Below are 23,827 nucleotides of genomic sequence, written 5' to 3'. Positions count from 1 at the left end.
AATTTAAGGTTTCGCATGCCGATAATACATTTTAACGTTTTTAGAAGGTCTCTCTCTATAAGTCTATATATTATATAACTAACTATTGTTGTATGTAAAGTAAACAAGGTTTTCAAAATATTTAAAAAGCTTCATTTAAAATTAAATTAAAATGCTGATCTTACGCCACCAGCCTGCTCAGCTTGCTGCCAACCTGGCGTTCTGTTCACCTAGACCAGCAGTGGGCTGAGTGGCGCCTGACGTCTGAAGCCCCCCACACCCCCAGAAGGGTGGGTGTGGGGGGCTTCAGAGGTCAGGGCAGAGGACTGGAGGGGTGTGGGTGGTGCAGGGCAGAAGGCAGGGGGTGTGGAGGCTTCAGAGGTCAGGGCAGAGGGCTGGGGGTGTGGAGGGGTGCAGGGCAGAAGGCTAGGGGTGTGGGGGGCTTCAGAGGTCAGGGCAGAGGGCTGGGGGTGTGGGGGCGTGCAAAGCAGAAGACTGGGGGTGGGTTGGATCAGGGCAGAGGGCTGGGTGTTGGTGGGGGAGGGCAGAGGGCTGGGGTGTGTGTGGAGGTGCAGGGCAGAAGGCTGGGTGTGGGGGAGGTTCAGGGCAGAGGGCTGGGGTGCTCGGCTCATGGGGGTGCTCTCAGCCCCCTGCCCTCTGCCCTGAGCGGCTCATGGCAGGGGGCTGGAAGGGATATGTCCTGTTCCACCCCATGCCCCAAGGCCCGTCCCTACCTCTTCTCTGCCTCCTTTACCCAGGGCTGGCTTTAGCAAGGGGCTGCCGCGCGCTGGCTGGAGCTCCGGCCGGGAGAGCGGGGCTGCGGGGCTTTTGCAGAGCAGCGAGCACGCTGCCATTCCTCCCCCTCCTTTGCAAGGGCCGGCGCAGGGAAGGAGAGGAGGAGGGGCAGGAAAGCAGGCTGCACCACGGCTGGGGGAAGGAGTGGGGGAGCTTGGCTGCTGCAGGACGGAGCTTCTGCCTCCTGCCCCAGCAGGGGAGAGAGGTGGGCGGGGGGGCTGAGTGCGGCTGGGGGTCGGAACCGCGGCAGGCAGCCACGTGCCATTCAAAATCGGCTCGCATGCCGTGTTTGGCACGCGTGCCGTAGGTTGCCAACCCCTGGTTTAGCATATCTGACATGTAAATACCTTGCAATGCCAGCTATAAAAATGCCATGCGAATGCCTGTTCTCACTTTCAGGTGACATTGTAAATAAGAAGTGGGCAGCATTCTCTCCTGTAAATGTAAACAAACTTGTTTGTCTTAGCAATTGGCTGAACAAGAAGTAGGACTGAGTGGACTTGTAGGCTCTCAAGGTTTTCATTGTTTTGTTTTTGAGTGCATTTATGTAACAAAAAAATCTACATTTGTAAGTTGCACTTGCATGATAAAGAGATTGTATACAGTACTTGTATGAAGTGAATTGAAAAATACTATTTGTGTTTTTTTTACAGTGCAAATATTTGCAATAAAAATAATAATATAAAGTTAGCACTGTACACTTTGTATTCTGTGCCATAATTGAAATCAATATATTTGAAAATGTAGAAAAACATCCAAAAATAAGTATAATTCATTTCTATTGGTATTCTATTATTGTTTAACAGTGCAATTAAAACTGCAATTAATTTTTGTAATCAAGTTAATTTGTTTTGAGTTAATCGCTCGCGTTAACTGCGATTTACAGCCCTAATTTAAATAATCAGCTTAATTAAAGAATAGCCATTCAAATCTATTCAGAACTCGTAAATTGATCACTGGGATTTACAGCATTTCCAATACTAATACATTGCACATAAGGTACTGAAAAATAGGTACATAAATCCATACAGCTTACAATGAATTCAACATAGATCACAAAATGCTTTACAAAAAGTGGGTATCCCCATTTTACAGACCAACTGAGGAACGGACAGATTCAGTGACTTTCCCGAAGACAGAGTGAGCCATTTACAGAATCATGAAATGAATCCAGATCTCATGGAGTGGAGAACTGTGAGCCAAGGACTCACAAAATGACTAAGCAGACTGGAGTATAGTTGTAGCTGTGTCGATACCAGGATATTAGAGAGACAAGGTGGGTGAGGTAGTATCTTTTATTGGACCAACTTCTGTTGGTGAGAGAGACAAGCTTTCAAGCCACACAGAGCTCTTCAGCATGTCTCTCTCACCAACAGAAATTGGTCCAGTAAGAGATATTACCTCACCCATCTTGTCTCTCTAATTAGACTGAAGGTATTCACAGCAAAGTAACTTTCCCTTTTTACTTGGTTTTTGATCAAGGATAAAAAAAACCCAGACATTTCAATTAAAAAAGCTTACTCTTTGTATTATATTTTCGATGTTATAAAATTATTTTTCATAGCAAAGTCATGTTTTTGCTGGCAAAAACCTATATATTATACAGGTAATTATATTTATGAAATACTTTTTTTCCCCTTAAAACAAGTCATCATTCTTATTACCAAAGAGTTTCTGTGATAATGTAAAATGGCATATTTCAAAGTCAAGTTATAAAAGCTCCCCATACAATGCAAAATTCCTTGTGTTCTCAAAAGCAACCTACTAGTTATGATACACTGCTTTTTCATATATGCATATTTACTTTCTATTGTAATAGGTGCAATAAGTATTGACACACGGGAGCCCAACAACTAAAAGGAAAGAGGTCTGTACTGTACTTAGTTCTAATACATTCTGATTTTTTTATTAATAGCTAGATTCAATACTGAACCTTAAATGTAAAAGAACAACAGAGATAAAGGAAAGTCCAGTTCTCCCATATGATTAGGGCTCTATTAAATTCATGGCCATGAAAAACACGTCACAGACCGGGAAATCTGGTCTTTTGTGTACTTTTACCCTGTACTATACAGATTTCACAGGGGACACCAACATTTCTCAAACTGTCCCGACCCAAAAGGGGTCTGCAAGATTATTATAGGGGGCTTGCAGTATTGCCACCATTACTTCTGCGCTGCCTTTAGAGCTGGGTGGCCAGAGAGCAGTGGCTGCTAGCTGGGGACCCGGCTCTGAAGGCAGCACCTCGCCAGCAGCAGTGCAGAAGTAAGGGTGGCAATACCATATCATGCCACCCTTACTTCTGCTCCACTGCTACTGGCAGCGGTGCTGCCTTCAGAGCTGGGCTTCCGGCCAGCAGCCGACGCTCTGCAGCCAACCAGCTCTGAAGGCAGCGCCACCACCAGCAGCAGCACAGAAGTAAGGGTGGCAATACCACAACCCTCCCTACAATAATCTAGTGACCCCCCCACAACCCATTTTGGGTCAGGACCCCTACATTTATAACACTGGGAGATTTCAGATTTAAATATCTGAAATAATTAAATGTATGATTTTTTAAATCCTATGATGGTGAAATTAACCAAAATGGACCATGAATTTGGGAGGGTCCTACATGTGATTGTGTCACTTACCTGTAAAAGGTACTCAAGCTTGTAGGAAAACTTTTGCAAGCTGATGCTGTCATCGGTGATTGGTTCCCCTCCTTCTTGAAATTCTTTGCTTAACTCTGTCACAGCATCTTTAAAACAAGACACCAGAATAAGTGAATAAAGATAGATGATGTCTGGGGATGAATGCACAAACATTTGAAATAAATAAATGGGCTGTCTCTCTTTACTCTGTGTGTGTGTATTCACTTTTTCAGCCAGAGTGTTTTAGGGGATGTCTACTCTACAAACTGAAGTCAACCTATGTTCGGTCTTTTACAGCCTGCCGTGGCTGATGTCCACACTACCCTCCTTCGATTGGTGGTGTGTGTCCTCACCAACTGAAGAGGGGCATTGTGGGGGGCTGAGAACTCTCAGCTCTGCACAGCTCCCCTCTGGGAGCCCACCTGCTCCCCTGGGCTTCTCGCCTCCCCGCCAGGAGCAAGGGATTGCCACCTGCATTTCTCACCTCCCTGCTCTCTGCCAGGAGCAGGGGGCAGCCACCTGGGCTTCTCGTCTCCCTGAGCAGGGATCTCCTTCCTTCAGCATATTTACCTCCTGGAAGTTTCAGAGTGCGCTGGCTACAATACACAAATGAAAATAAATAGACTAATCCTGTAATAATTAAGTATGGAACTCTGCTGTCTCCAAGTGGACTCTGCTGTCTCAAAGGGCTATGCTTCCGAGTAGCACCATAGATGGCTGATTTTACAGGTTTCTGCATTCCTTCTCAGTGCCTAATTGGGCTTTCGGTCTCCAGCTCTAGTAATGAAGGAGGGCTGACCAAATACTCGATTTGTCGGTTTGGGGGCCAAACCAAACCAATAATAAAAAAATTCCATTTGTTTTGAACCAAAACTGATATTTTTGAGGTTTTCTTCACCAAAAGTAAAATGAAGAAAAAAAAAGTTTTAGATAAAAATTCCCTGAAATGAAAAACTAGAATTAAACAACATTTTTTGTTTGTTTGTTTCATTTCATTTGCGGGGTGTTTTCTGATCCAAAATTTAATTTATTCAGTTTTTTGTTTTGGGAGTTTTTATCCCTTGTTATTGTTTTTTAGATTTTTAAAAAATAAAGATAGCTAAATTTCAAAATGTAATGTTTCAAAACGAAAAGTTAAAATGTTTCTTTTCAAAATGGATTTTCTTTTTGGGAAAAAAATGTTCAATTTTTTTTCTGCTGAAATTATTGGCCAAATTCATAGTTTGTGAATAGTTTCAGTGCCCGGAAAAAAATTATTTTTTGGTAAATTTACTATTCACTGAAAAGTTTTTTGCCCAGCTTTATTCATTACTGCGTGAAATCTAAGGAGGGAACAAAATCCATTCTTACTGGAACTCAAGTGGGGTCTCCATACTGTGTCAGAGAGAATCAGAGTCTCAGCTCATGGCTTTGCTTTGCCTTTCCTTTCATCTGAGGCATGAACCAAAAGCCTGGACCATTTGTGGTCATTAAAAATCCCTCACACTTTTCTCAAGTGGAAAGGTCTTAATCATAGAATCATAGAAACGTAGGGCTGGAAGGGACCCTGAGAAGTCATCAAGTCCAACCCTCTGCACTGAGGCAGGACCAAGTAAATCTAGACCATCCCCGACAGGTGTTTGTCCAATCTGTTCTTAAAAACCTCCAGTGATGGGGATTCCACAACCTCCCTTGGACCCTATTCCAGAGCTTAACTCCCTTTATAGTTAGAAAGTTTTTCCTAATATCTAACCTAAATCTCTCTTGCTACAAATTAAGCCCATTGTTTCTTGTCCCACTGTCACAATATAACTGCCCCACCCACCAGTGGGGACCCCTGGGTAAGCAGTTTAGCATTGTATGTTGCTAGCGCTTGTATATGTCCTGAAGTGTATTGTGGGAAGGGCTGAAGGTGAAAGTGTGGAGGAAAAGGTTTCTTTACAGGTTACAAGAGGCTATAGAGGGAGGAAGGGAGAAGGAAATGGGTTAACTCGATGCTCCACCTAGGTCCAAAGATAAGACGCTAACTCCAGCCCAAGGCCACGGCACACAACCGACTCTCAGTTGCCCGCCAAGAAAGATGGTGCCCTGGATTCCAACCCCAAACAGCCGTAAAAAAAAAGAATTCAGCTAAACAGAACTGCAGGGGCTGCGAAAACTAGTGAGACAGTGAAGACCAGCAAGGGGGAAAACAACAGTTTCACGTCCCTAAAGCCGGTGTGTTTTGGAAAAGCTAAGAAAGGCACAAAAGGCTGGTTTGAACTAGTACAAAAAGCACGGGGGGACAGAGGTCCCTAAACAAAACGCCCCCAAAACCTCCCAGGACATAAAACCCTCCTAAAAGCTAAAGCAAATCAGAGATCAACAGCGGACCCTTGACGGCCTGTGCACAGGACAAAACTCTCGTCCACCCTTCCCCCTCTTCTTCTTATGTTACACCCAGGCTTGGTCAGTCTTGGGTTGTGCGTGTGTAAGTATGAAAGTGGGTTAGGGTGCAGGCGCTAATGCTTTCTTTCTTCCTCTAAGTAACGTGGGAAGCACCCAGCACTCACCGCTGTTATTTTATTAATAAAGCTTTAAAACTTAGTCACTTGGTGTGCTCCTTCATCTCCTCCCCTAATAATCCTGAGGCCTCAGCCTAATCACCTGAAGCCTCAGGCAGATTGGTAAAATAAATCTGTCACACTACCTTCAGTGAACACAGAGAACAATTAAATTGATCACCATCCTTATTATAACAGCCTTTAACATATTTGAAGACTGGTATTAGGTTCCCCTCAAGCTTCTTTTCTCAAGACTAACCATGCCCAGTTTTTTAACCTTTCCTCATATGGCAGGTTTTCTAAACCTTCTATCATTTTTGTTGCTCTCCTCTAGACTTTCTCCAATTTGTCCACATCTTTTCTAAAATGTGGTGCCCAGAGTTGGACACTCCAGTTACTCCAGCTGAGGTCTCATCAGTGCCAAGTAGAACAGGACAATTATTTCCTGTGTCTTACATACAACACGCCTGCTAATACACTCCAGAATGATATTAGGCATTTTTGCAGCTGTATCACATTGTTGACTCTTATTCAGTTTGTGATCCCGTATAACCTCCAGATCCTTTTCAGCAGAACTACCATCCAACCAGGTATTCCTCATTTTGTAGTTGTACATTTGATTTTTCCTTCTTAAGTGAAGTACTTTGTACTTATCTTCATTGAATTTCATCATGTTGAATTCAGACCAAAATGTATCAAGTTAGTTTTGAATACTAACCATGTCCTCCAAAGTGCTTGCAATCCCTCAAGATTTGGTGCTCATCTGCAGATTTTATAAGCATACTCTCCACACCATTAACCAAGTCATTAATGAAAAGATTGACTACTACTGGAACCAGGACTGACCCCTGCAGGACCCCACTAGATACATCCTCCCAGTTTGACAGTGAACCATTGATAACTACTCTTTGAGTACGGTCTTTCAACCAGTTGTGCATCCACCATACAGTAATTTCCTTTAGACCATATTTCCCTAGTTTGTTTATGAGCATGACATGTGGGTCTGTGTCAAAAATCTTACTAAAATCAAGATATATGACATCTACTGCTTCCTCCCTATCCACTAGGCCAGTAACCCTGTCAAAGAAGAAAATTAGGTTGATTTGGAATGTTGGCTATTCCTTATAACCCTATTATGCTCCAAGAGCTTACAAATTGATTGTTTAATAATTTGTTCCAGTATTTTTCCAGGTATTGAAGTTCCACTGACTGGTCTATAATTCCCTGGGTCCTCTGTTTCCCTGTTTAATGATAGATACTGTGGTTGCCATTCTCCAGTCTTCTGGGAACTTACTAGTCCTCCAGGATTTCTTGAAGATGATGGTTAACAGTTCCAATATTGCTTCAGCTAGTTCCTTAAGTACCCTAGGATGAATGTCATCAGGCCCCGCCAACTTGAATACATTTAACTTATTTAAACATTCTTGAATCTGTTCTTCCCTTATTTTGGCTTGAATTCCTTCCCCCTTGTTAATATTAATTGTATTTAGTATCACCATTAACCTTCCTAGTGAAGGCTGAAGGAAAATAGGCCTTAAACACTTCAGCTTTCTTGATGTCATCAGTTAGTGGCTCTCCTTCCACACTAAGTAGAGGATCTACACTTGCTTTTGTCTTTCTCTTGCTCCTAATGTATTTATAGAACCTCATCTTATTGCCTTTTCTGTCCCTTGTTAGGTGTAAATCATTTTGCGCCTTAGCCTTTCTGATTTTGTTCCTACACGAGTGCTGCTCTTTTGTACTCCTCCTTAGCAACTGGTTCATGTTTCCATTTTTTGTAGGATTCCGTTTTGATTTTCAGGTCATTAAAGACCTCCTGATGGAGCTATATTGGCCTCTTACCATTCTTCCTATCTTTCCTTCGCATCAGGACAGTTTCCAGCTGTGCCTTGAATATTGTCTCCTTGAAAAACTACAAGCTCATTTGAACTTCTTTTTCCCTTAGATTTTCTTCCCATAGGACCCTACCTATTAGTTCTCTCCATTTGTTAAAGTCTGCTTTTTTGAACTCCATTGTCTTTATTCTGCTGTTCTTACGCCTTCTTTTCCTAAGAATCATGAAATCGATCATTTCATGATCACTTTCACCCAAATTGCCTTCGACCTTCAGATTCGCTACCAATTTCCTCCCAGTAGGTCAGAATCAATTTAAAATGGCTGTTCCCCGGGTTACTTCCTCCACTTTCTGGAACAAAAAGTTGTCTCCAATACATTTCAAGAACTCTAATCTCCAGATTGTGTAATACCATCTTCCCTACCTAAATCTCCTCCTGTAGTTTATTAAATCTGTGAAAAGACTGCCTTCCCCCCCTCAACAATTTATATTTTTAATCTGAAAAAGAAAGGGGGAGGAGAAAAGGATTATTTGGAGAAGGAAGCAATGACAGGTTTAAGGAACAGCTCTAATATATCATGTTCTATTCCCCTTGAGTTGTCAAAAACAACAGTGGTTGAAGATGCTCATTTTATTTATATAAATAAATAAAACAAAGATTAAATTTCATCTCCGTTGCAGCTGTTGACCATTTGAACAGTCACATACAGAGAAAAAGCAATACAGTTCTTTGCCCTTATATCGCCCTTTCTATTTTAGGAGCCAATCTGCTAGATCAGGGGTTCGCAAACTGTGGGTCAGGACCCCAAAGTGGGTCGTGACCTCATTTTAATGGAATCGCCAAGGCTGGTATTAGATTTGCTGTTGCCTGGGGCCAAAGCCTAATGGCATCATATCTGGGTGGCGGGGCTCAGATTACCGGCCCCCCTCCTAGGGCTGAAGCCCTTGGGCTTTCGCTGTGGTCCCACATCCAGGGCAATGGAGCTCAGGCTTTGGCTTTGGCTCTCCCTGCCAAGGCAGCGGGGCTTGGATTTTGGCCTCCCCCAGCCCGAGGCAGTGGGACTCAGGCTTTGGTCCCCTCTTCTGGGATTGCGTAGTAATTTTTGTTGTCAAAAGGGGGTCGTGGTGCAATGAAGTTTGAGAACCCCTGTGCTAGATGAACATTAATGAATTAAGGCTTGACAACATCTGCGAGCTACGCGACTGTCCTCATATTTCAGATGAGGAAACCAAGGCACAGGAATACTGGCCACTGATTTAAGGTGCTTCAGTTTTTGAAAGCCAAACTTGTTGTGGGTCCTTGGTACTTATGAAAAATAGGCCTAGAGGTGGGCATCCAAAACCATTGATCAGTTTTGAACATTTTGGCCTACGTCCCTTCCTCAAGGCTACACAAGAAATCTGTGACAAAACTGGAAAAAGAACAACAGTCTCCTAACTAATCTGTGCCTTAACCGTAAGACCATCCTTCCTGGATCTTCTTCCTCATGCCCATATTTGATTACCAAGGAAAAATCCCCACTCATCCTCCTTCCCGTTCTTCCCCTCCCATGGAGGCCTGTCATCACTGTTTGCAGCACGGTATTGTGAACAAGGTATTTGTCTTAGTGAACTATGAATGACCCATTGTGGCCATTAAAAAAAAAGTGGGGGGGAGGAAGAAATCAGAGCTGATCCTCCCCATTCTCAAACTGTGCTTATTTACAGCCGTTTAGTTCTGTTGACTTCAGTGGCGTTTCTCCTGACTTGTGACTGAGAGAAATATCCAATGCACTGTTTACAGAAAGAGTAGATCCTAACCAGAGAGAATTTTTTCTTCTTTGTAAAACAGAGATAATTTAAGATCCTACAAAAAGGCTTAGTAAACTTTATGTAACATTTGAAATCAGAGTCACATCTATACAGAACAGTACAATTTCCTGTTACAGTGTCATACACAAATATCAGACAAACATTCCCCCCCTTCAATTAAAACATGAGGAATGCAGCCCAGCCTACAGAATTAATCTGCTAACAGGCACCATACCTTGCAAATCTCTGATAATCCTCTGTAGCTGGCTTTCTCCACTAGTTGCTGCCATCATGAAAACCAAAGGAGGTGCAAGCCCACGCTGTTAAACTTTTCACCCAGCTAGAAAAAAAGAGCAGAGTTCACATCCTTGATGACCATTCAGTTAGTGGAGATTAGTTTCCTTTGTGGCATCTGCAATTCTGAAAGAAGAAAATCTATTTATATATAATCTGGTACAAACAGCACATGCAGACACGCACACACACTTACCTGCGGTACTTTGGATTTTTAAAGCCCATTTAATAATGTTTCCATAGTGTGGTTTTTTCCTAGTAACCCTGTACTACTATTTTCTTTTTAATTTAACCTTCCCTGTCCCCCCTTTTCAAATGTAGCTCAGTGGTTTGAGCATTGGCCTGCTAAACCCAGGATTGTGAGTTCAATCCTTGAGGGGGCCACTTAGGGATCGGGGGCAAAATCAGTACTTGGTCCTACTAGTGAAGGCAGGGGGCTGGACTCGATGACCTATCAAGGTCCCTTCTAGTTCTAGGAGATAGGATATCTCCATTATTTAAAAAAAAAAAAAAATTGTGATAAATTTTCATTCCCCCATTGGAGCTATGACACAAGCTAGTTTCACTGTCCAGTCCAAGATAGGATTCTATATAGCTAATCCTCTGAGCCTGAGCGAAGGTCTGATAACATGAGAACGTCCCTACAGGAGCTCTATGCTGTACCTTTTCTATATGGAACACAGAACACTGTTACAAGCACATTGCCTTCACTCCAGAAAGCAGCAGCCTTACTAGCCAGAGTACCAAGAATGAACCTTAGTGTCCTAGAATGAGTATGGTCCGATTGTCTCCTCTGGGGTCAGTGGATATTCCCATTCTGATATGGTCAATTCACTGTTTTACTTGAGTCCCAAACCTCCAGATTATTTTCAAAATTGCCTGGTCTCCTCCCTCTTCTTACTACTCACAGTTTCCGGTGCCACATTATTTTAAGGTATGTTACAGCATCCCTGGCTAGGACACTATAGTTAGGGCCTTTTGGGGGTTCCTATTCAGTTTTCTGCTCCAGTCACAATGGCAAGTTAATTTATAATAAATAATAATAATTGACAACCTTGAGTAGCACTTCTCATCCACAGATTTCAAAATATTTTACAAAGATGGATAAACATTAAGAGCCAAATTTTCAAGTGCTTGGTGCTCCCAATTGGGGACAAATTTTCAAAAGAGCTCAGCTCCCACTGAGGCACCTAATAAGGGGCAGATTTTCAAAAGCTCTGGGCACCCAGCAGCTACCATTGTGACACTTTTGGACAGATTTTGAAAAGAGCTCAACACCCAAAATGTTGAGTCTGTTGAAAATCTGGCCCCACTTGTATATGTTTTAATGCATATTTAAGTGTTGGGTTATTTTATGTAACTGCGATGATCACAGTCTTTTTAAGCACTGGTGTGAGAAGATTAAATAGCTGCATACATCTCTTCCATTCTTTATATAATTATATAGACATACTCCAGTGGGTTTTTGGGAGAGACCAGATAAGTCATAGAGGTGACACTTTAAATCTTATGTGCCCACGTGCTGCTTGGCTGTGTACCTGTAACAACCAAGTCCTTAGCCTTTTTGACACAAGGTCAAGATATTTAAAATAAACCTTAGCAAAGAGACTGACAGACAAATAAATAAAAGGCTAAAATTGTTCTCTCTTTAGTCAATGTACTGTTTTCCACTGCCATGCTTTGATGTCTATTGGTCGTGTTATTAGGCTGGGCTAGATCTCCCTGTCCTACGGAGCACACTTGTTTCTGTGAAGTCCCCAGCATGCACATCCTGCTATATAAAAATTCAATAATAATAATATTCAGAGTACACATATACCTTTGCAATTTAAAAGCAGCCCTTGTTCTCAAGGCAACACACTGGATGCAATACCAACCATCAAAAAACGGAGCCAGCTCTTCAGCGGGTGTGAACTGGAACAGTTGCACTGATGGAGCTATACCAATTGACACCTGTTGAGATTCTGGAACACCGGGTCTAATTCTGATGTCACACTGGTGATAACCAGGAGTAACTCCATTGAATTCACTGGAGTTACACCAGCAAAAATCAATGCAAGACGGATCAGAACCAACTCCCCCACTTTCTTTTAAGGCTACTTATCTTTAGCCTCATGACGTAATGATTCCTACCCTAATTCTGACTAGGGGTTCCATACAATAACATCTCCATGTTTTTTTGGTCACTGGTTGAGTTTGGTTATGGTCAACAAGATGATAAAGCATCCTGCATTAGAGAAGTTATCCCATATCATATAACAAACACAGGGCCCTCCCCCCTTCATCAGGCCACTTTACAGTTGTGGTGCTGGGGCGGAAGGTGCTGCTGTAAGTGGTCAGTGTGCCCCTTCAGCAGGTTAGTATAGGGCACCCATTGAATTGGGAGGCTACATCCAGCCTTGGCACTGAGCACCCTTACCGACTTCCCAGGACAGCCACCGCATAAAAAGGGATGATCCTGGGAAAACCTGGACAGGTGGCGAGCCTAATCCCCTCTTCTGCCCCTATGCAGGAGCCAGGCATAATCACAATCTCTGAGCTCGGGAACACAAAGGCTGCATGAGACCATCATCTACAGCAGCACAAACCTCTCCAAAAAAGGTGCAGAGCGGAGGGTTTACATCAGGGGTGGGCAAACTACGGCCCATAGGCCGAATCCGGCCCATGAGCCATTTTAAGCCAGCCCGCGAGCTCCTACTGGGGAGTGGGATCTGGGGCTTGCCCCGCTCCAGCGCTCCAGTTGGGACGCTGGGTCAGGGGCCGCACTATATGGCTCCCGAAGCAGCCGCATAGCCCCACTCCAGCATTAGCAGGTCTGGTGCCAGTATGGCCCCGCTCCAGCACTAGCAGGAACCGGAGAAGGGAAATGCCACTGCTTCTGGGAGCCGCCTGAGGTAAGTGCCATACAGAGCCTGCACCCCTGAGCCTCTCCCCATGCTCCAACCCCTTCCCCCAGCCCTGATCCCCCTCTTGCTCTCCAAACCCCTCAATACCAGCCCGAAGCACCGTCCTGCACCCCAAACTCCTCATCCCCAGCCCCACCCCAGAGCCCACACCCCCAGCTAGAACCTGCACCAGCCCTGCTCCTCCTCCTGCTCTCCAAACCCCTCAATCCCAGCCTGAAGCACCGTCCTGCACCCCAAACTCCTCAACCCCAGTCCACCCCAGAGCCTGCACCCCTAACCAGAGCCCTCATCCCCTCTAGCACCCCAACCCCAATTTTGTGAGCATTTATGGCCTGCCATATAATTTCTATTCCCTGATGTGGCCCTCAGGCCACAAAGTTTGCCCACCCCTGGTTTACATTATGACCCAGCACCCGCTACTGTGCAACAGCCCAGCAGTGGGCAGCATACAGTGCAATCTTTAATAGCATAGCACTGTGGCTGCACTCAGTTGGGCTGAGTGGCACTCCAGGAGGCATTGTACCTATCATAGTCCTGGCTCCCCACCTCTCAGAGTCCAATCTGCACCGAGAGGCCTCTGCGGGGTTGGAGGAAGATGTTGTGGAGATATGTCTGGGCTCTAAGTCTCTGCTGCTCACAGAAGCAGAGGGGATGATTCAACCCTGGCAGATTTTGCAAGGAAAGATTGTACATAAATTGCTTCTGCCTCATTCCGCATCTATATAACATGGGGATAAATGGCATTTCCCTACCACAATGGGGTGTTGTGAGAATAAATACACTAAAGATTGATGGCCCCATGGGTGCTTCACAAAACATCTATGAGAGATTTAAAGGCCAGAAGGACCTTTCTGATCATCTAAACTGGTCTTCTGCATTACACAGGCTATAGTATTTCATCCAGATTCTCACATCTGTTGTTTAGGATACACCCCACCACACCGCTGTCTTGTTGCAGAAGTGTAAAATTTTCTGAAATGGGCAGCAATTGTGGGATCGGTGAAATATTAATAGATCATAACTTAAGTATACAAAAGACCTACACAACCTGCTTTGGTCACTTCAACATTTATGCAAAACTCTGAGCTAGCTAGCTCCTCTCTCATGACACTGACATTAATAGAAATGAATGGAACCACCCCCATTTACACTAGCTGGAAATCTGGCACATGATTTCAAAGAAGGAGGTAAAGAACCTCATTGCTCTCTCTGTACACTCACGCGGCAGTGCCCAATGGGTCTGGGAGGAGGCCACATTTCTTGTCATCCCTTTTTAAATACAAGTGTGTGGGTGATTAAATCTGCTTTGTAGAGGAGAAGAGCTGTGAGATTAAACTGGGAAACAGATGGGCATCAGCCCAGACTCATCCACTGGAGAGAAGAAAGATTTACCCCAAAGGGGAATTAAACAAAATAACAAAGAAGAGCAATGATTATAGGTCACTTAGAGTTTAGTTGCACAGTAGCTATCGAAATTCACAGTATATTTTTGAATGGAAAAACCATGCTCTGAAGACATCTCCTTTATTCTCCTCCCCAAATACCTCCTGCAAAAGATCAATGACATGATAGAGAGTTAACTACATAAATTATACAGAATGGGCTGCTTTCATTACATAATACTGTTAACCCCCTTGGACAAAATTTATTGCTAGAGTATCCACTGAAGTATCTTAAGCTAATGTTATTACATAGTCAATGCTTTGGCCATAGAGCTGCATAGGAGCAGGTACCTCAAGACACAGGTACCTCACCACACATTCTTTGCCAATATTATACGACCTTTAAGTATTCAACACCTGGTTATGATAGCACCTGTATGGAAACAACGGGTAACTGAAGATACTCCAGGGCCCAATCCTACTCCCCTTACTGCTGTAGTCCCATTGATTTTAAAGGTACTGCTCCCTTGAATAAAGTGAGCAAGATTTGTCCCATAATAGAAGACAGGGACCACTAATTGCAAAGCGCACTTTTGGAAGGTGACACTAGAAATCTAGCGACTGTTGCATAAATACACTAACAGCAGGCACGCATGAGTGAGCTACTAGAAGTGCAGAAGAGTCACTGAGCAGAAATCTTACTGCAATGCTGAAGAATAAAAAAAAACACTTTTGCCATTTCTATAATCTTCAGGAAGACTTTAATACTTTTTTAAAAAGTTAAATATTTACACTGACTACAAGAAGCATACAGTTCCAATGTATATTTCTGATATCCTGCCTCAGTCTGTAGAGTATCATGACTGGTACATTACTGGCTCATTTAGCTGCTATACTCACAAAAACTAATGACCGCTGTTTGCTGTGATTAAGAATTTGAGTAATATAGAGAGAGTAACATGACCCCTTTCACATAAACATTTAAAAGGCCATTATGATTTATCATCAGATCTTCTTCAACAAGTTTATAAATATATGTGAGAAAATACCTACGCTCAATAGGGCACATTCCGAATGGAGAGGAAGCCTTAAGTCTGAATGTCAATGAAAAATTCCCAGAGCCTTGAAGTGTGATTCCACTCTGAGAAGTGAAATCTACCTTCGTACTGAACAAATCTTCTCCCTCCATATTTCAATCACTTGTATCTGCTAATCACAGTTATAAAAATAAGTTTTCAGTACTTTTCATGCCTGTTTAATATTGCATAGGCAAACCTGCTATGAGAAGGTGAGCTGAAAACCATTCTGGATTTTGCATACATCCTCCCCCTCCTGCCCTCTCATTCTAGGGCAGTATAGTAGGGCAGGTAGTATCACTTATTTTATTAAAAAAAAAAAAAAAAAAAAGATTTTGTAGAAAAACTGAACACACAAAAATCATGGCAAGCGAAATACCATAGCATATCAACGCATGGTAACCAGATGAAGTATGCAAAAGTATAATTGTTATACAAAATCTTGGTAGAGGAATAGTATGGTAATACCTTAGAACACTTTACATCTATTCTATTGGCCAGGATCTTGCATTCTAGGGAGAGCAGACACTTTGCAGAATAAGAACACCATACAGTGACATGATATAGTATTGTCACTTACATCCGGGCCTGATACCACATGAATGGATCTACTACAGCATGAGTGCTGTGTCTCAGCAAGATCAATGAGATTTTGCAGAATATCTAACCATGCATCCATCCACGGGTATACATTTTCCATTTTAAATGTTTCAAATATAAAAATGTATGTAAACTAGCTAACGTGCCTGCTAGGGTGACCAGAGAGCAAGTGTGAAAAATCGGGACGGGGTGTAATAGGAACCTATATAAGACAAAGCCCCAAATATCGGGACTGTCCCTATAAAATCGGGACATCTGGTCACCCTATGCCTGCACAGAAGACTGTTTTTTTTTCCCCACATAACTTGAGCATTTTTTGTTTTTAAACAAAAGGCACAGGTGTACAAATGATTCAATAAGGATTAGGTGGGATGTACTCTATTATAAGCCAAATTTTTTACACTCAGTGGGGGAGTGAAGTGGCAGGAAGGGCATTTGAAACATAGAAAAAAAAAAGAACCTATTTTTACTCTGCAACACTGGAACAAACAGGCCTGACACTCAAACTAAGATGCAAGTTAAAAGCTCTCAAAACAAAAAACAAACAGAACAGAGTTAATGCACTATAAGGATGCTGCCATGATTTGGGGGTGCAGTGTTTTGCCTGTAATGCTCTTCGCACCAACAACGCTGAGGTGTAATGACCATTTCATGCAAACGGAGAGGCAGAGGTGGACATGTGCTTATCTCACAAAGAGACCACTGTTTCATAGGAGATTTCACTGTGAGAGAGACTGCACACTTGAGGAAGCAGTCAGTTAAAAGAGAAGAAGGCTCTTTTGCGGAAAGAAAATACAGTGATATCACTCTTAGCCTACTTATCTGACCTTGTTTCTTCTGACATGCCATCCTCTGCTACTCTGCCAGTGATGTAACCTCAACACCTTATTCATCCACTTCTCAAACCACCATCTCTACACCTTTTTCTACACTGCCCCCTTTGCATGGAAGCCTTCCAGAGCTGCTGTGCAAGGCCATTTCCTTCTCCTCATCCCTCCTTCAGACCCACCTCTACCATGACGCCTGCATGTCAAGTCAAAGACATTTACCTACAAAAAATTGAATGATTTTTTCTTTATACTGCCATGATGAGCGCAAATCTTTGCTGAGTAACTATGCAATCCCATTGCCAGAAAACCTGCTCTTCCTCCCTTTTCTCCCAGCATGTGTTCTGATACCTCCTTCATTGAGTTATGTCTGAAATCAGCTTGCAAGCTCCCAAAGGATGTGCGATTCCCAGCACAAGTGGATGTGCACCTGCTAGCTCTGCTCGAGCTAGCACCTAAAAATAGCAGTGTGGCCACAGCAACACAGATGGAGGCTCAGGCTAGTCACCCAAGTATATATCCAGAGGGTCAAGCAGGCAGCCCGAGCCACTGCCCATGCCACTGCAGCCACATGGCTATTGTTAGCACACTAGCTTGAGCAGAGCTAGCATGTGTCTATCTGCCTGTGCTGGGAATCACATGTCCCAGCTGCTGTGTAGAAATAACCCAAGGCAGGAACCATGTCCCTGGAGCTATTCTAGTGATGGAGGCCATCAAGATACCTAGCTAGAAAGATAAAATATATGGCCTACATTTTTAAAGTGCCTAGTGATTTGTGGTGCCCAACCTGAAACATATTAAAGAGGACTGATTTCCAGAGGGCAGGTCCTCATCACTTTCCGAAAAATCAGGCCCCTTTCAGGTGTGTAAAGTTGGGCTTCAAAAAAACTGAGGCACCCAAAATCATTAGTCATTTTTGAGATTTTGGGCCTATTCCCTTGTGCGAGGAATCTCATGTACTTTTGGATACTTAATACAATATAATAGGTGCTAATAAATATTAATAACCATTGCCTCTATTTAGGAGAGCTGTCCTTATTATGATTTTTACCCAAACATTTCCTCTTTCCACATGCTGTCCCTCCGAAAATCTCTTGTGATCCAGTGAATTTCAGTGGTGCTAAAAGGGGTGGGAGTGTCCCTATTTATAGTTTTCAAATATTGGCAGATGGGCATGCAGCCTTACATCACCTATACCACCAGGATGATTGCAGCGGGCAGGACATTATGGGCCCTTGCACTTACTCCTTATGCTATACTGAACTCCCAATGGAATCAGTACTAAATTATAGTGAAAAGATTAGGTTTGGGCCCTGCATGTGGAAACCATCGCAGAGTATGAGTGGGGCAGGTAGAAGGCAGTTGAATTAAATCAAGAACGGACAGATATGCAGAGAAAACCTGAATTGTTCCCACTGAGTGAGTCATGTCATCACAAGGGCTAGGGGATGAGCACGCCTCATGTTCTACTTTCACATCTCCACAGCTCCATCGGTTTGTGGTGATGCCCCAGGAAGTACTGACCGAGTGCTCCCATGGTACCATTTTACAGTAGAGAGCCTGTTTTGGCCCTCCATTTTGTTTGTTTGGGTTGCAAAATGAAGAACTTTAAAAAGTAATTTGGCTATGGGATATCTACAAGCACGATCCTTTTTGAACAAACAAACACATAGATAACAGAAGTCTGTATTAAGCCAGCCCGATCCTGTTGTTCAATGTGATACTGATCCAGTTTGTCAGCTGTCAAAAAGGAAGTTGCTTTTGTTAAACTAAGCAGGTTCGGTTGCTGCCGCTGCAGCATGGCATTGCATAACCCTTGCATTTTGCAGCAATAAGTGATGTTACCCTGGTGCTTATACCCTGCGGTGACTGGCATTCAATAAGTACCTTAGATTAGACAGATAGATGGCAACCACAGCATATAGCAATGGCTGAAAAAGATTAAATCAAAGAATAGAAGACACAAGATAAGATTGTGGGTGTAACAAAAGTTTGCAAACACTGTTGCAGCTGAACAAATCATATTAGAGACCCTCATTTAGCAACCAAATTTTAGATTGTGTAAACACCTCCTCTGCCCTGCCCTGAGTTTTGCAATTCGTTTTTTTGGTTATATTTTGGAAAAAAAAATGTGATTTAAAATTATTCATCTGCAGGTTTTGCAGCCTAAAAACAACTGAGTTAGTGCACATGACCCTAAAAATAAAACTGACTAGTAACAAAAGTAGATCTGGAAGAATTAGTCGAGTTTCATTGTACAAGAAAGGAGAAACGTAAACAGTAAATAATAGTGAAAATCACTAATACTTTAAGGAGTATTAGTTGATAAAGACTAGGATGTTCATAAAATGTTACCCAACCACGTCCCTTTAAAAGGATGCTATCAGCTTAAAAATCTAATAAAAAAATTACTCGAGTTAAAAGTAGTTTTAGGTACTACCTTGCCCTGGAGTCCACCTAGCAAATTCTGTAGTTTTACAATCACATTTGCTTGCATTTTTAATGGACTACTTTCCTGAGTTTCTGTGTTAGTCCCTGATCCTGAAAATACTTCTGTATGCGAGTAAGACTTCACACTATGGGCCAGATTCCCATTTACATTAAGGCCCCTTTTTACACCTCTTAGGCAATATAAATGTATTACCCCCACTTTAAGGCCACTTTACACTGTCAGAATGGTGTATAAAGGGGCTTCTGTGTAAATAAGATTCAGGTTTCATGGCTAACTGACTAGAGGAAAATGTGAAATCAACTATACACTCAGTGCTGTCAAATGCATAAAGTAAACAAACTGAAACATTTGAAAATATATTTTTCTCTAATCTTTTTTTCAGTCATAGTAATCTTACTTTTTAACAACAGTAAGCAATTTTTTTTCATACCAGAACTATGATTTTTTTTAAGTGAAGGTGCCCCTTTAAGGATCTCTGGAAAACTGCAAGAAGGACATCTTGTACACAGTAATACAATTTGTGTAATTAAACATTGTTCTTAAATCTGTTAAAATATAAATGCCCCCTTCAAGAGAGTTTATCTTCCCTACTGCATTTCCATTTGTGTAGATTCAGAACTAAAGAACACTCCTACATAGAGTGACCAGATAGAAAGTGTGAAAAAATCGGGACAGGAGGTGGGAGGTAATAGGCACCTATATAAGAAAAAGCCTCAAATATTGGGACTGTCCCTATAAAATCGGGACATCTGGTCACCCTACTCCTACAGTAGAAACAACGAGGAGTCCTTGTGGCACCTTAGAGACTAACAAATTTATTTGGGCATAAACTTGCGTGGGCTAGAACCCACTTCATCAGATCCATGAGGTGAAAAATACAGGAGCAGATATAAATACATGAAAGGATGGGGGTTGCTTTACCAAGTGTGAGGTCAGTCTAATGAGATAAATCCACCTACAGTAGAATTCACCAGGACCTATGATGTTATACGGACAACATAAATTCAATTTTTGTGCACTGAAAGTTAATCACAATCTGTGGTGGTGAAGTGACAGGTGGGATCAGAGTTGAAGAACTCAAGTATCCACTCTTTGTGCTCTAGAATCAGAAATGTAGGGCCTGATACTTCAGATTTATACCAGTATGAAAGGAGTAACTACAAGATAATTAATGGAGTTACATGGCTGTTAAAACAGTGTGAGAGGAGAATCAGGCACTAAATTCCATATATGTTATTAAAAGTGCAATGAATTCACCAGCCCTTTCTCCCTTTCTTAGATGCAGCATAACTCCACCACATGCCAGCTGGCCAGAACAGGGTTTCTCTAGTCAAGAAGAATGCAAAGTGCATGCCAATAAAAACAGATCATAATTTCATAAAGCTATCACTTTTTTTATACCTGTCTAACAGGTATGTGCAACAGGGTAAACAATAGCAGGAGTGCTGCAGCTAAATCCTCAGACATTCTGGAGCGAGACCAGGCTGGCTTTGTGCAGACAAAATCCTCACTGTCATCAGTAAATTTGCCTACATAAGGACTGCAGTGAATGTTTACATGTCAGCATTTCATAAGGGGGGGGGGGGGAAATTGGTGTGCACATTTTCTACAAAATGTCCAAATAAGTTTCTCCTCCAGAAAATTTGCCAAACTCTCCTCTAATGAGAAGATTATTAACAATCAAAGACAAGTTTACACTTTGGAGAAACACAGAACTTTTTCACAATTCCATTTGGGAGAAAGATAGACATTGTTATTATTTCTGATGTCAATAGCATTTCACAGGCATGTAAAAACACTTCCCTGCCGTAAAGATCTTCCAATCCAAATATCGGTTACAGTATTGGACTACTACAGAGAGCGCCTCACACAGGGACAGAAAGAGAGCAAGACTCCTCCGTGTTTTGTAGGGTGACCAGACAGCAAATGTGAAAAATCGGGATGGGGGCATAATAGGAGCCTATATAAAAAGACCCAAAAATCAGGACTGTCCCTATAAAATCGTAACATCTGGTCACCCTAGAACAAGGGGACCGAGAGGGTGACAGACGCGGCAGCACAGGAGAGTTGGTAATGACAGAAGAATGAGGACGGGAGGAAAGCAGGGGAAAGCATGAGAGCTTTGACGTAGCATCCCGCATATTGCATGCTAATGGACTGGGTGACACATCTTCATGTCGTTTTTCTGCTTCCTGACAAGGTTTAAACTAGGCATGAAAAACGACTGTCAGCTGCTCCGCCAGAAGCTGTTTATTGTTAGCTGGCTATGACAAAAAAAATCTACCTGTTACACAACACGCTGGAAACTTGCTGGGAACCAATATCACACCCCTGCCAAGTGCCAACTTGTGAGAGTCACAAATGGGAACCGGGCGGGGGGGGGGGGGGGGGTGAGAAAAAGCAGGGCGCTGAAATGAGCACTGAAACTGACAGGGCCGGGAGAGACAGAGTTTGGGAAGTTGCAGAGGGGCAAAGTTTTGCGGAATTGAAGGCATGCCCGCCACACACAGGCGCTCGGGCATGTGCAGCCCGGGGGGTGGGGGGGGGTGTCCTGCCTGTAAAAGGCAACAGCAACACCCCCACAGCACGTCGGCAAGAAACCACCAGCAGTCAAGTGACAAAGTCAAAACAAAACTAAGTGACTTCTCCTGTCCCACAGACCTGAGCCTGCCTGGCCCGGCCCGGCCAGCCCCTCTCCTGCCAGGCCCTGCCTCGCGCCCCTCAGCCAGGCCACTCCTCGGGGGGCGGGGTGGGGGGGCTGTATTTACACAGGGAAAAATAAGTATATTCCGCAGAGGGGAGAAAGTACATTACCTCCGCCCAGGCAGCCATTACATAGGACTACATTGAGGAGGTTTTACTACAACTCCCATGATTCCCCTGGCCTACATCTCCCATGAGTCCCTTGTCCTTGCCTCTCTTTAACCCTTTAGGTGCAGGGAGTAACTGATCATACCTAAAAAGCAACAGAGGGTCCTGTGGCACCTTTGAGACTAACAGAAGTACTGGGAGCATAAGCTTTCGTGGGTATCTGAAGAAGTGCATCTGAAGAAGTGAGGTTCTTACCCAGGAAAGCTTATGCTCCCAGTACTTCTGTTAGTCTCAAAGGTGCCACAGGACCCTCTGTTGCTTTTTACAGATTCAGACTAACACGGCTACCCTCTGATACTTGATCATACCTAGTTCATACCTGATACTTTTTATCTGCAGCTCTCGAAGCACTTTGCTAAGTTGGGTGAACACCATTCCTCCTCCCTCTCCCACCCATTTTACAGATGGGGAATCTCCCGCATAAAGAGGCAAAGTGACTTGTCACACAGCAGGTCTGTGGCAAAGTTGGTCCTACAATCAAGGCAATACTGATGCTGAATGTGTTACTTCAGAGTCATTGTCAGAATAAATGGTGAATAGAGCTGGTCGAAAAATTACCGTTGAAACTTTTTTGATGGAAAATGGCACTTAGACAACATAGACATTTGTGCAGAAAAACATTTGTGCATCCCTCTGGTTTTAAAACAAAAGTTTTTAAATTAAAAAAAAAATTTTTTAAATGAAAACACCTAGCTAGCAAAGGCCTAGGGAAACTTTCCAATGGCCCCAGCATGGGAGTGAGCATTTCCAAAGGGGCATTTTTCCTCTGTAGATTTATATGGCATTTGCCTTAAGGCCTGCCTTCACCTATTTTCACATACAACCAATGAAGATCCTTTTTACCCTCATGCTACTCTTCAGATTGCTTGAGTATCAGCAGCAGAACTCTCAGGTATCACTACATCCATGTGAGCCATTGATCACACAAACAAATGAACAGAGGGGAATGGAAGTGTGGTTCCAAGGTCTTTGGCCCTGCCCATTATTTGAAAGAGTTTTCCTTTTACTTTTCTGATGTATAAACTACTGGAGAACACTAATAATGTACTTTAGCCAGTTATATGCAAATTACCAATAGAAATAGAGCTGCTGTACTCACATCACTCAAACCTAGAGTCAGCAGTGCATACCTTTGCTCAGATAGGTAGCACTTTGGTCTACCCAGAATTCATGCTTCCTTGTAGTGGTATATATCGAAACACAGGATATGAAACAATCTAAGGTTTCTTGCACAGCATCCACACTCATCGTCCCTAAACACTGCTGTTTTATTTGGTGCCTGGATTGTCCATGTTTCAAGTTTGAAAACTGACCCCTGAACATATACAATAGGCCTAATCTTGCTCCCACTGAAGTCAGTAGCAAAACTGCCACTGACTGCAAATAGAGAATGAGCAGGCCCCAAATCTCAGCACTGTACTATAATTTTGCAAAATGAAGATTAAGAGCATTAGGAAGCTACACTAGGTACAGTGGTTTATAGTCCATATTCTTGTCTTGGATAATATATTTAGGTATAGAAAGACAGTGTAGCCTAGTAGATGGCATACTGGACTAGGACCCAGGAGAGCTGGGTTTTAATCCTGGGTCTGTCATTAACCTATGGGTGACCTTGGGCAAATCACTACTCTTCTCTGTACCTCGGTTTTTCCATCTGTAAAATAGGGGTAATAATATTAACCTCCTCGTAAAGCACTTTGAGATCTGTGGGTGTAAAAACTGTTATATAAGAGCTAGATATTTTATATTATAGTAGCGTCTAAGAACTCAGTTACAGACCAGGGCCCCAGTGAGGTAGGCATGTACAGACAAGTAACAAAGAAGATATTTCCTTCCCAAGAGAGCTCACAATCACATGACAAACT

At 42.9% G+C, this 23,827-nt stretch overlaps 1 protein-coding gene across 5 annotated transcripts in view; it reads right to left on the bottom strand.

The window, feature by feature from the left end:
* The window catches only part of FYCO1 (FYVE and coiled-coil domain autophagy adaptor 1), a 78,468-nt gene extending 56,504 nt beyond the window's left edge, over positions 1-21,964 (bottom strand). For 4 of the 5 annotated variants that reach the window (XM_034760956.1, XM_034760959.1, XM_034760958.1 and 1 more), the window contains exons 1-3: positions 21,906-21,964; positions 9,790-9,974; positions 3,408-3,514 (exon numbers count right to left, since the gene is read on the bottom strand). In XM_034760956.1, coding sequence (XP_034616847.1) covers positions 3,408-3,514; positions 9,790-9,847 — 165 coding nt within the window. In that variant the 5' untranslated portion in view covers positions 9,848-9,974; positions 21,906-21,964. The remainder of the gene's footprint in view (positions 1-3,407; positions 3,515-9,789; positions 9,975-21,905) is intronic. The other variant, XM_034760957.1, reaches the window with a different exon arrangement.
* Positions 21,965-23,827: the final 1,863 nt, after the last annotated feature.

This window comes from Trachemys scripta, chromosome 2 (assembly GCF_013100865.1).
Source record: "Trachemys scripta elegans isolate TJP31775 chromosome 2, CAS_Tse_1.0, whole genome shotgun sequence".
NCBI lineage: Eukaryota > Metazoa > Chordata > Testudines > Emydidae > Trachemys > Trachemys scripta.
The sequence above is the reverse complement of the archived record's forward strand: the minus strand, read 5'-3'. Positions and strand labels throughout refer to the sequence as shown.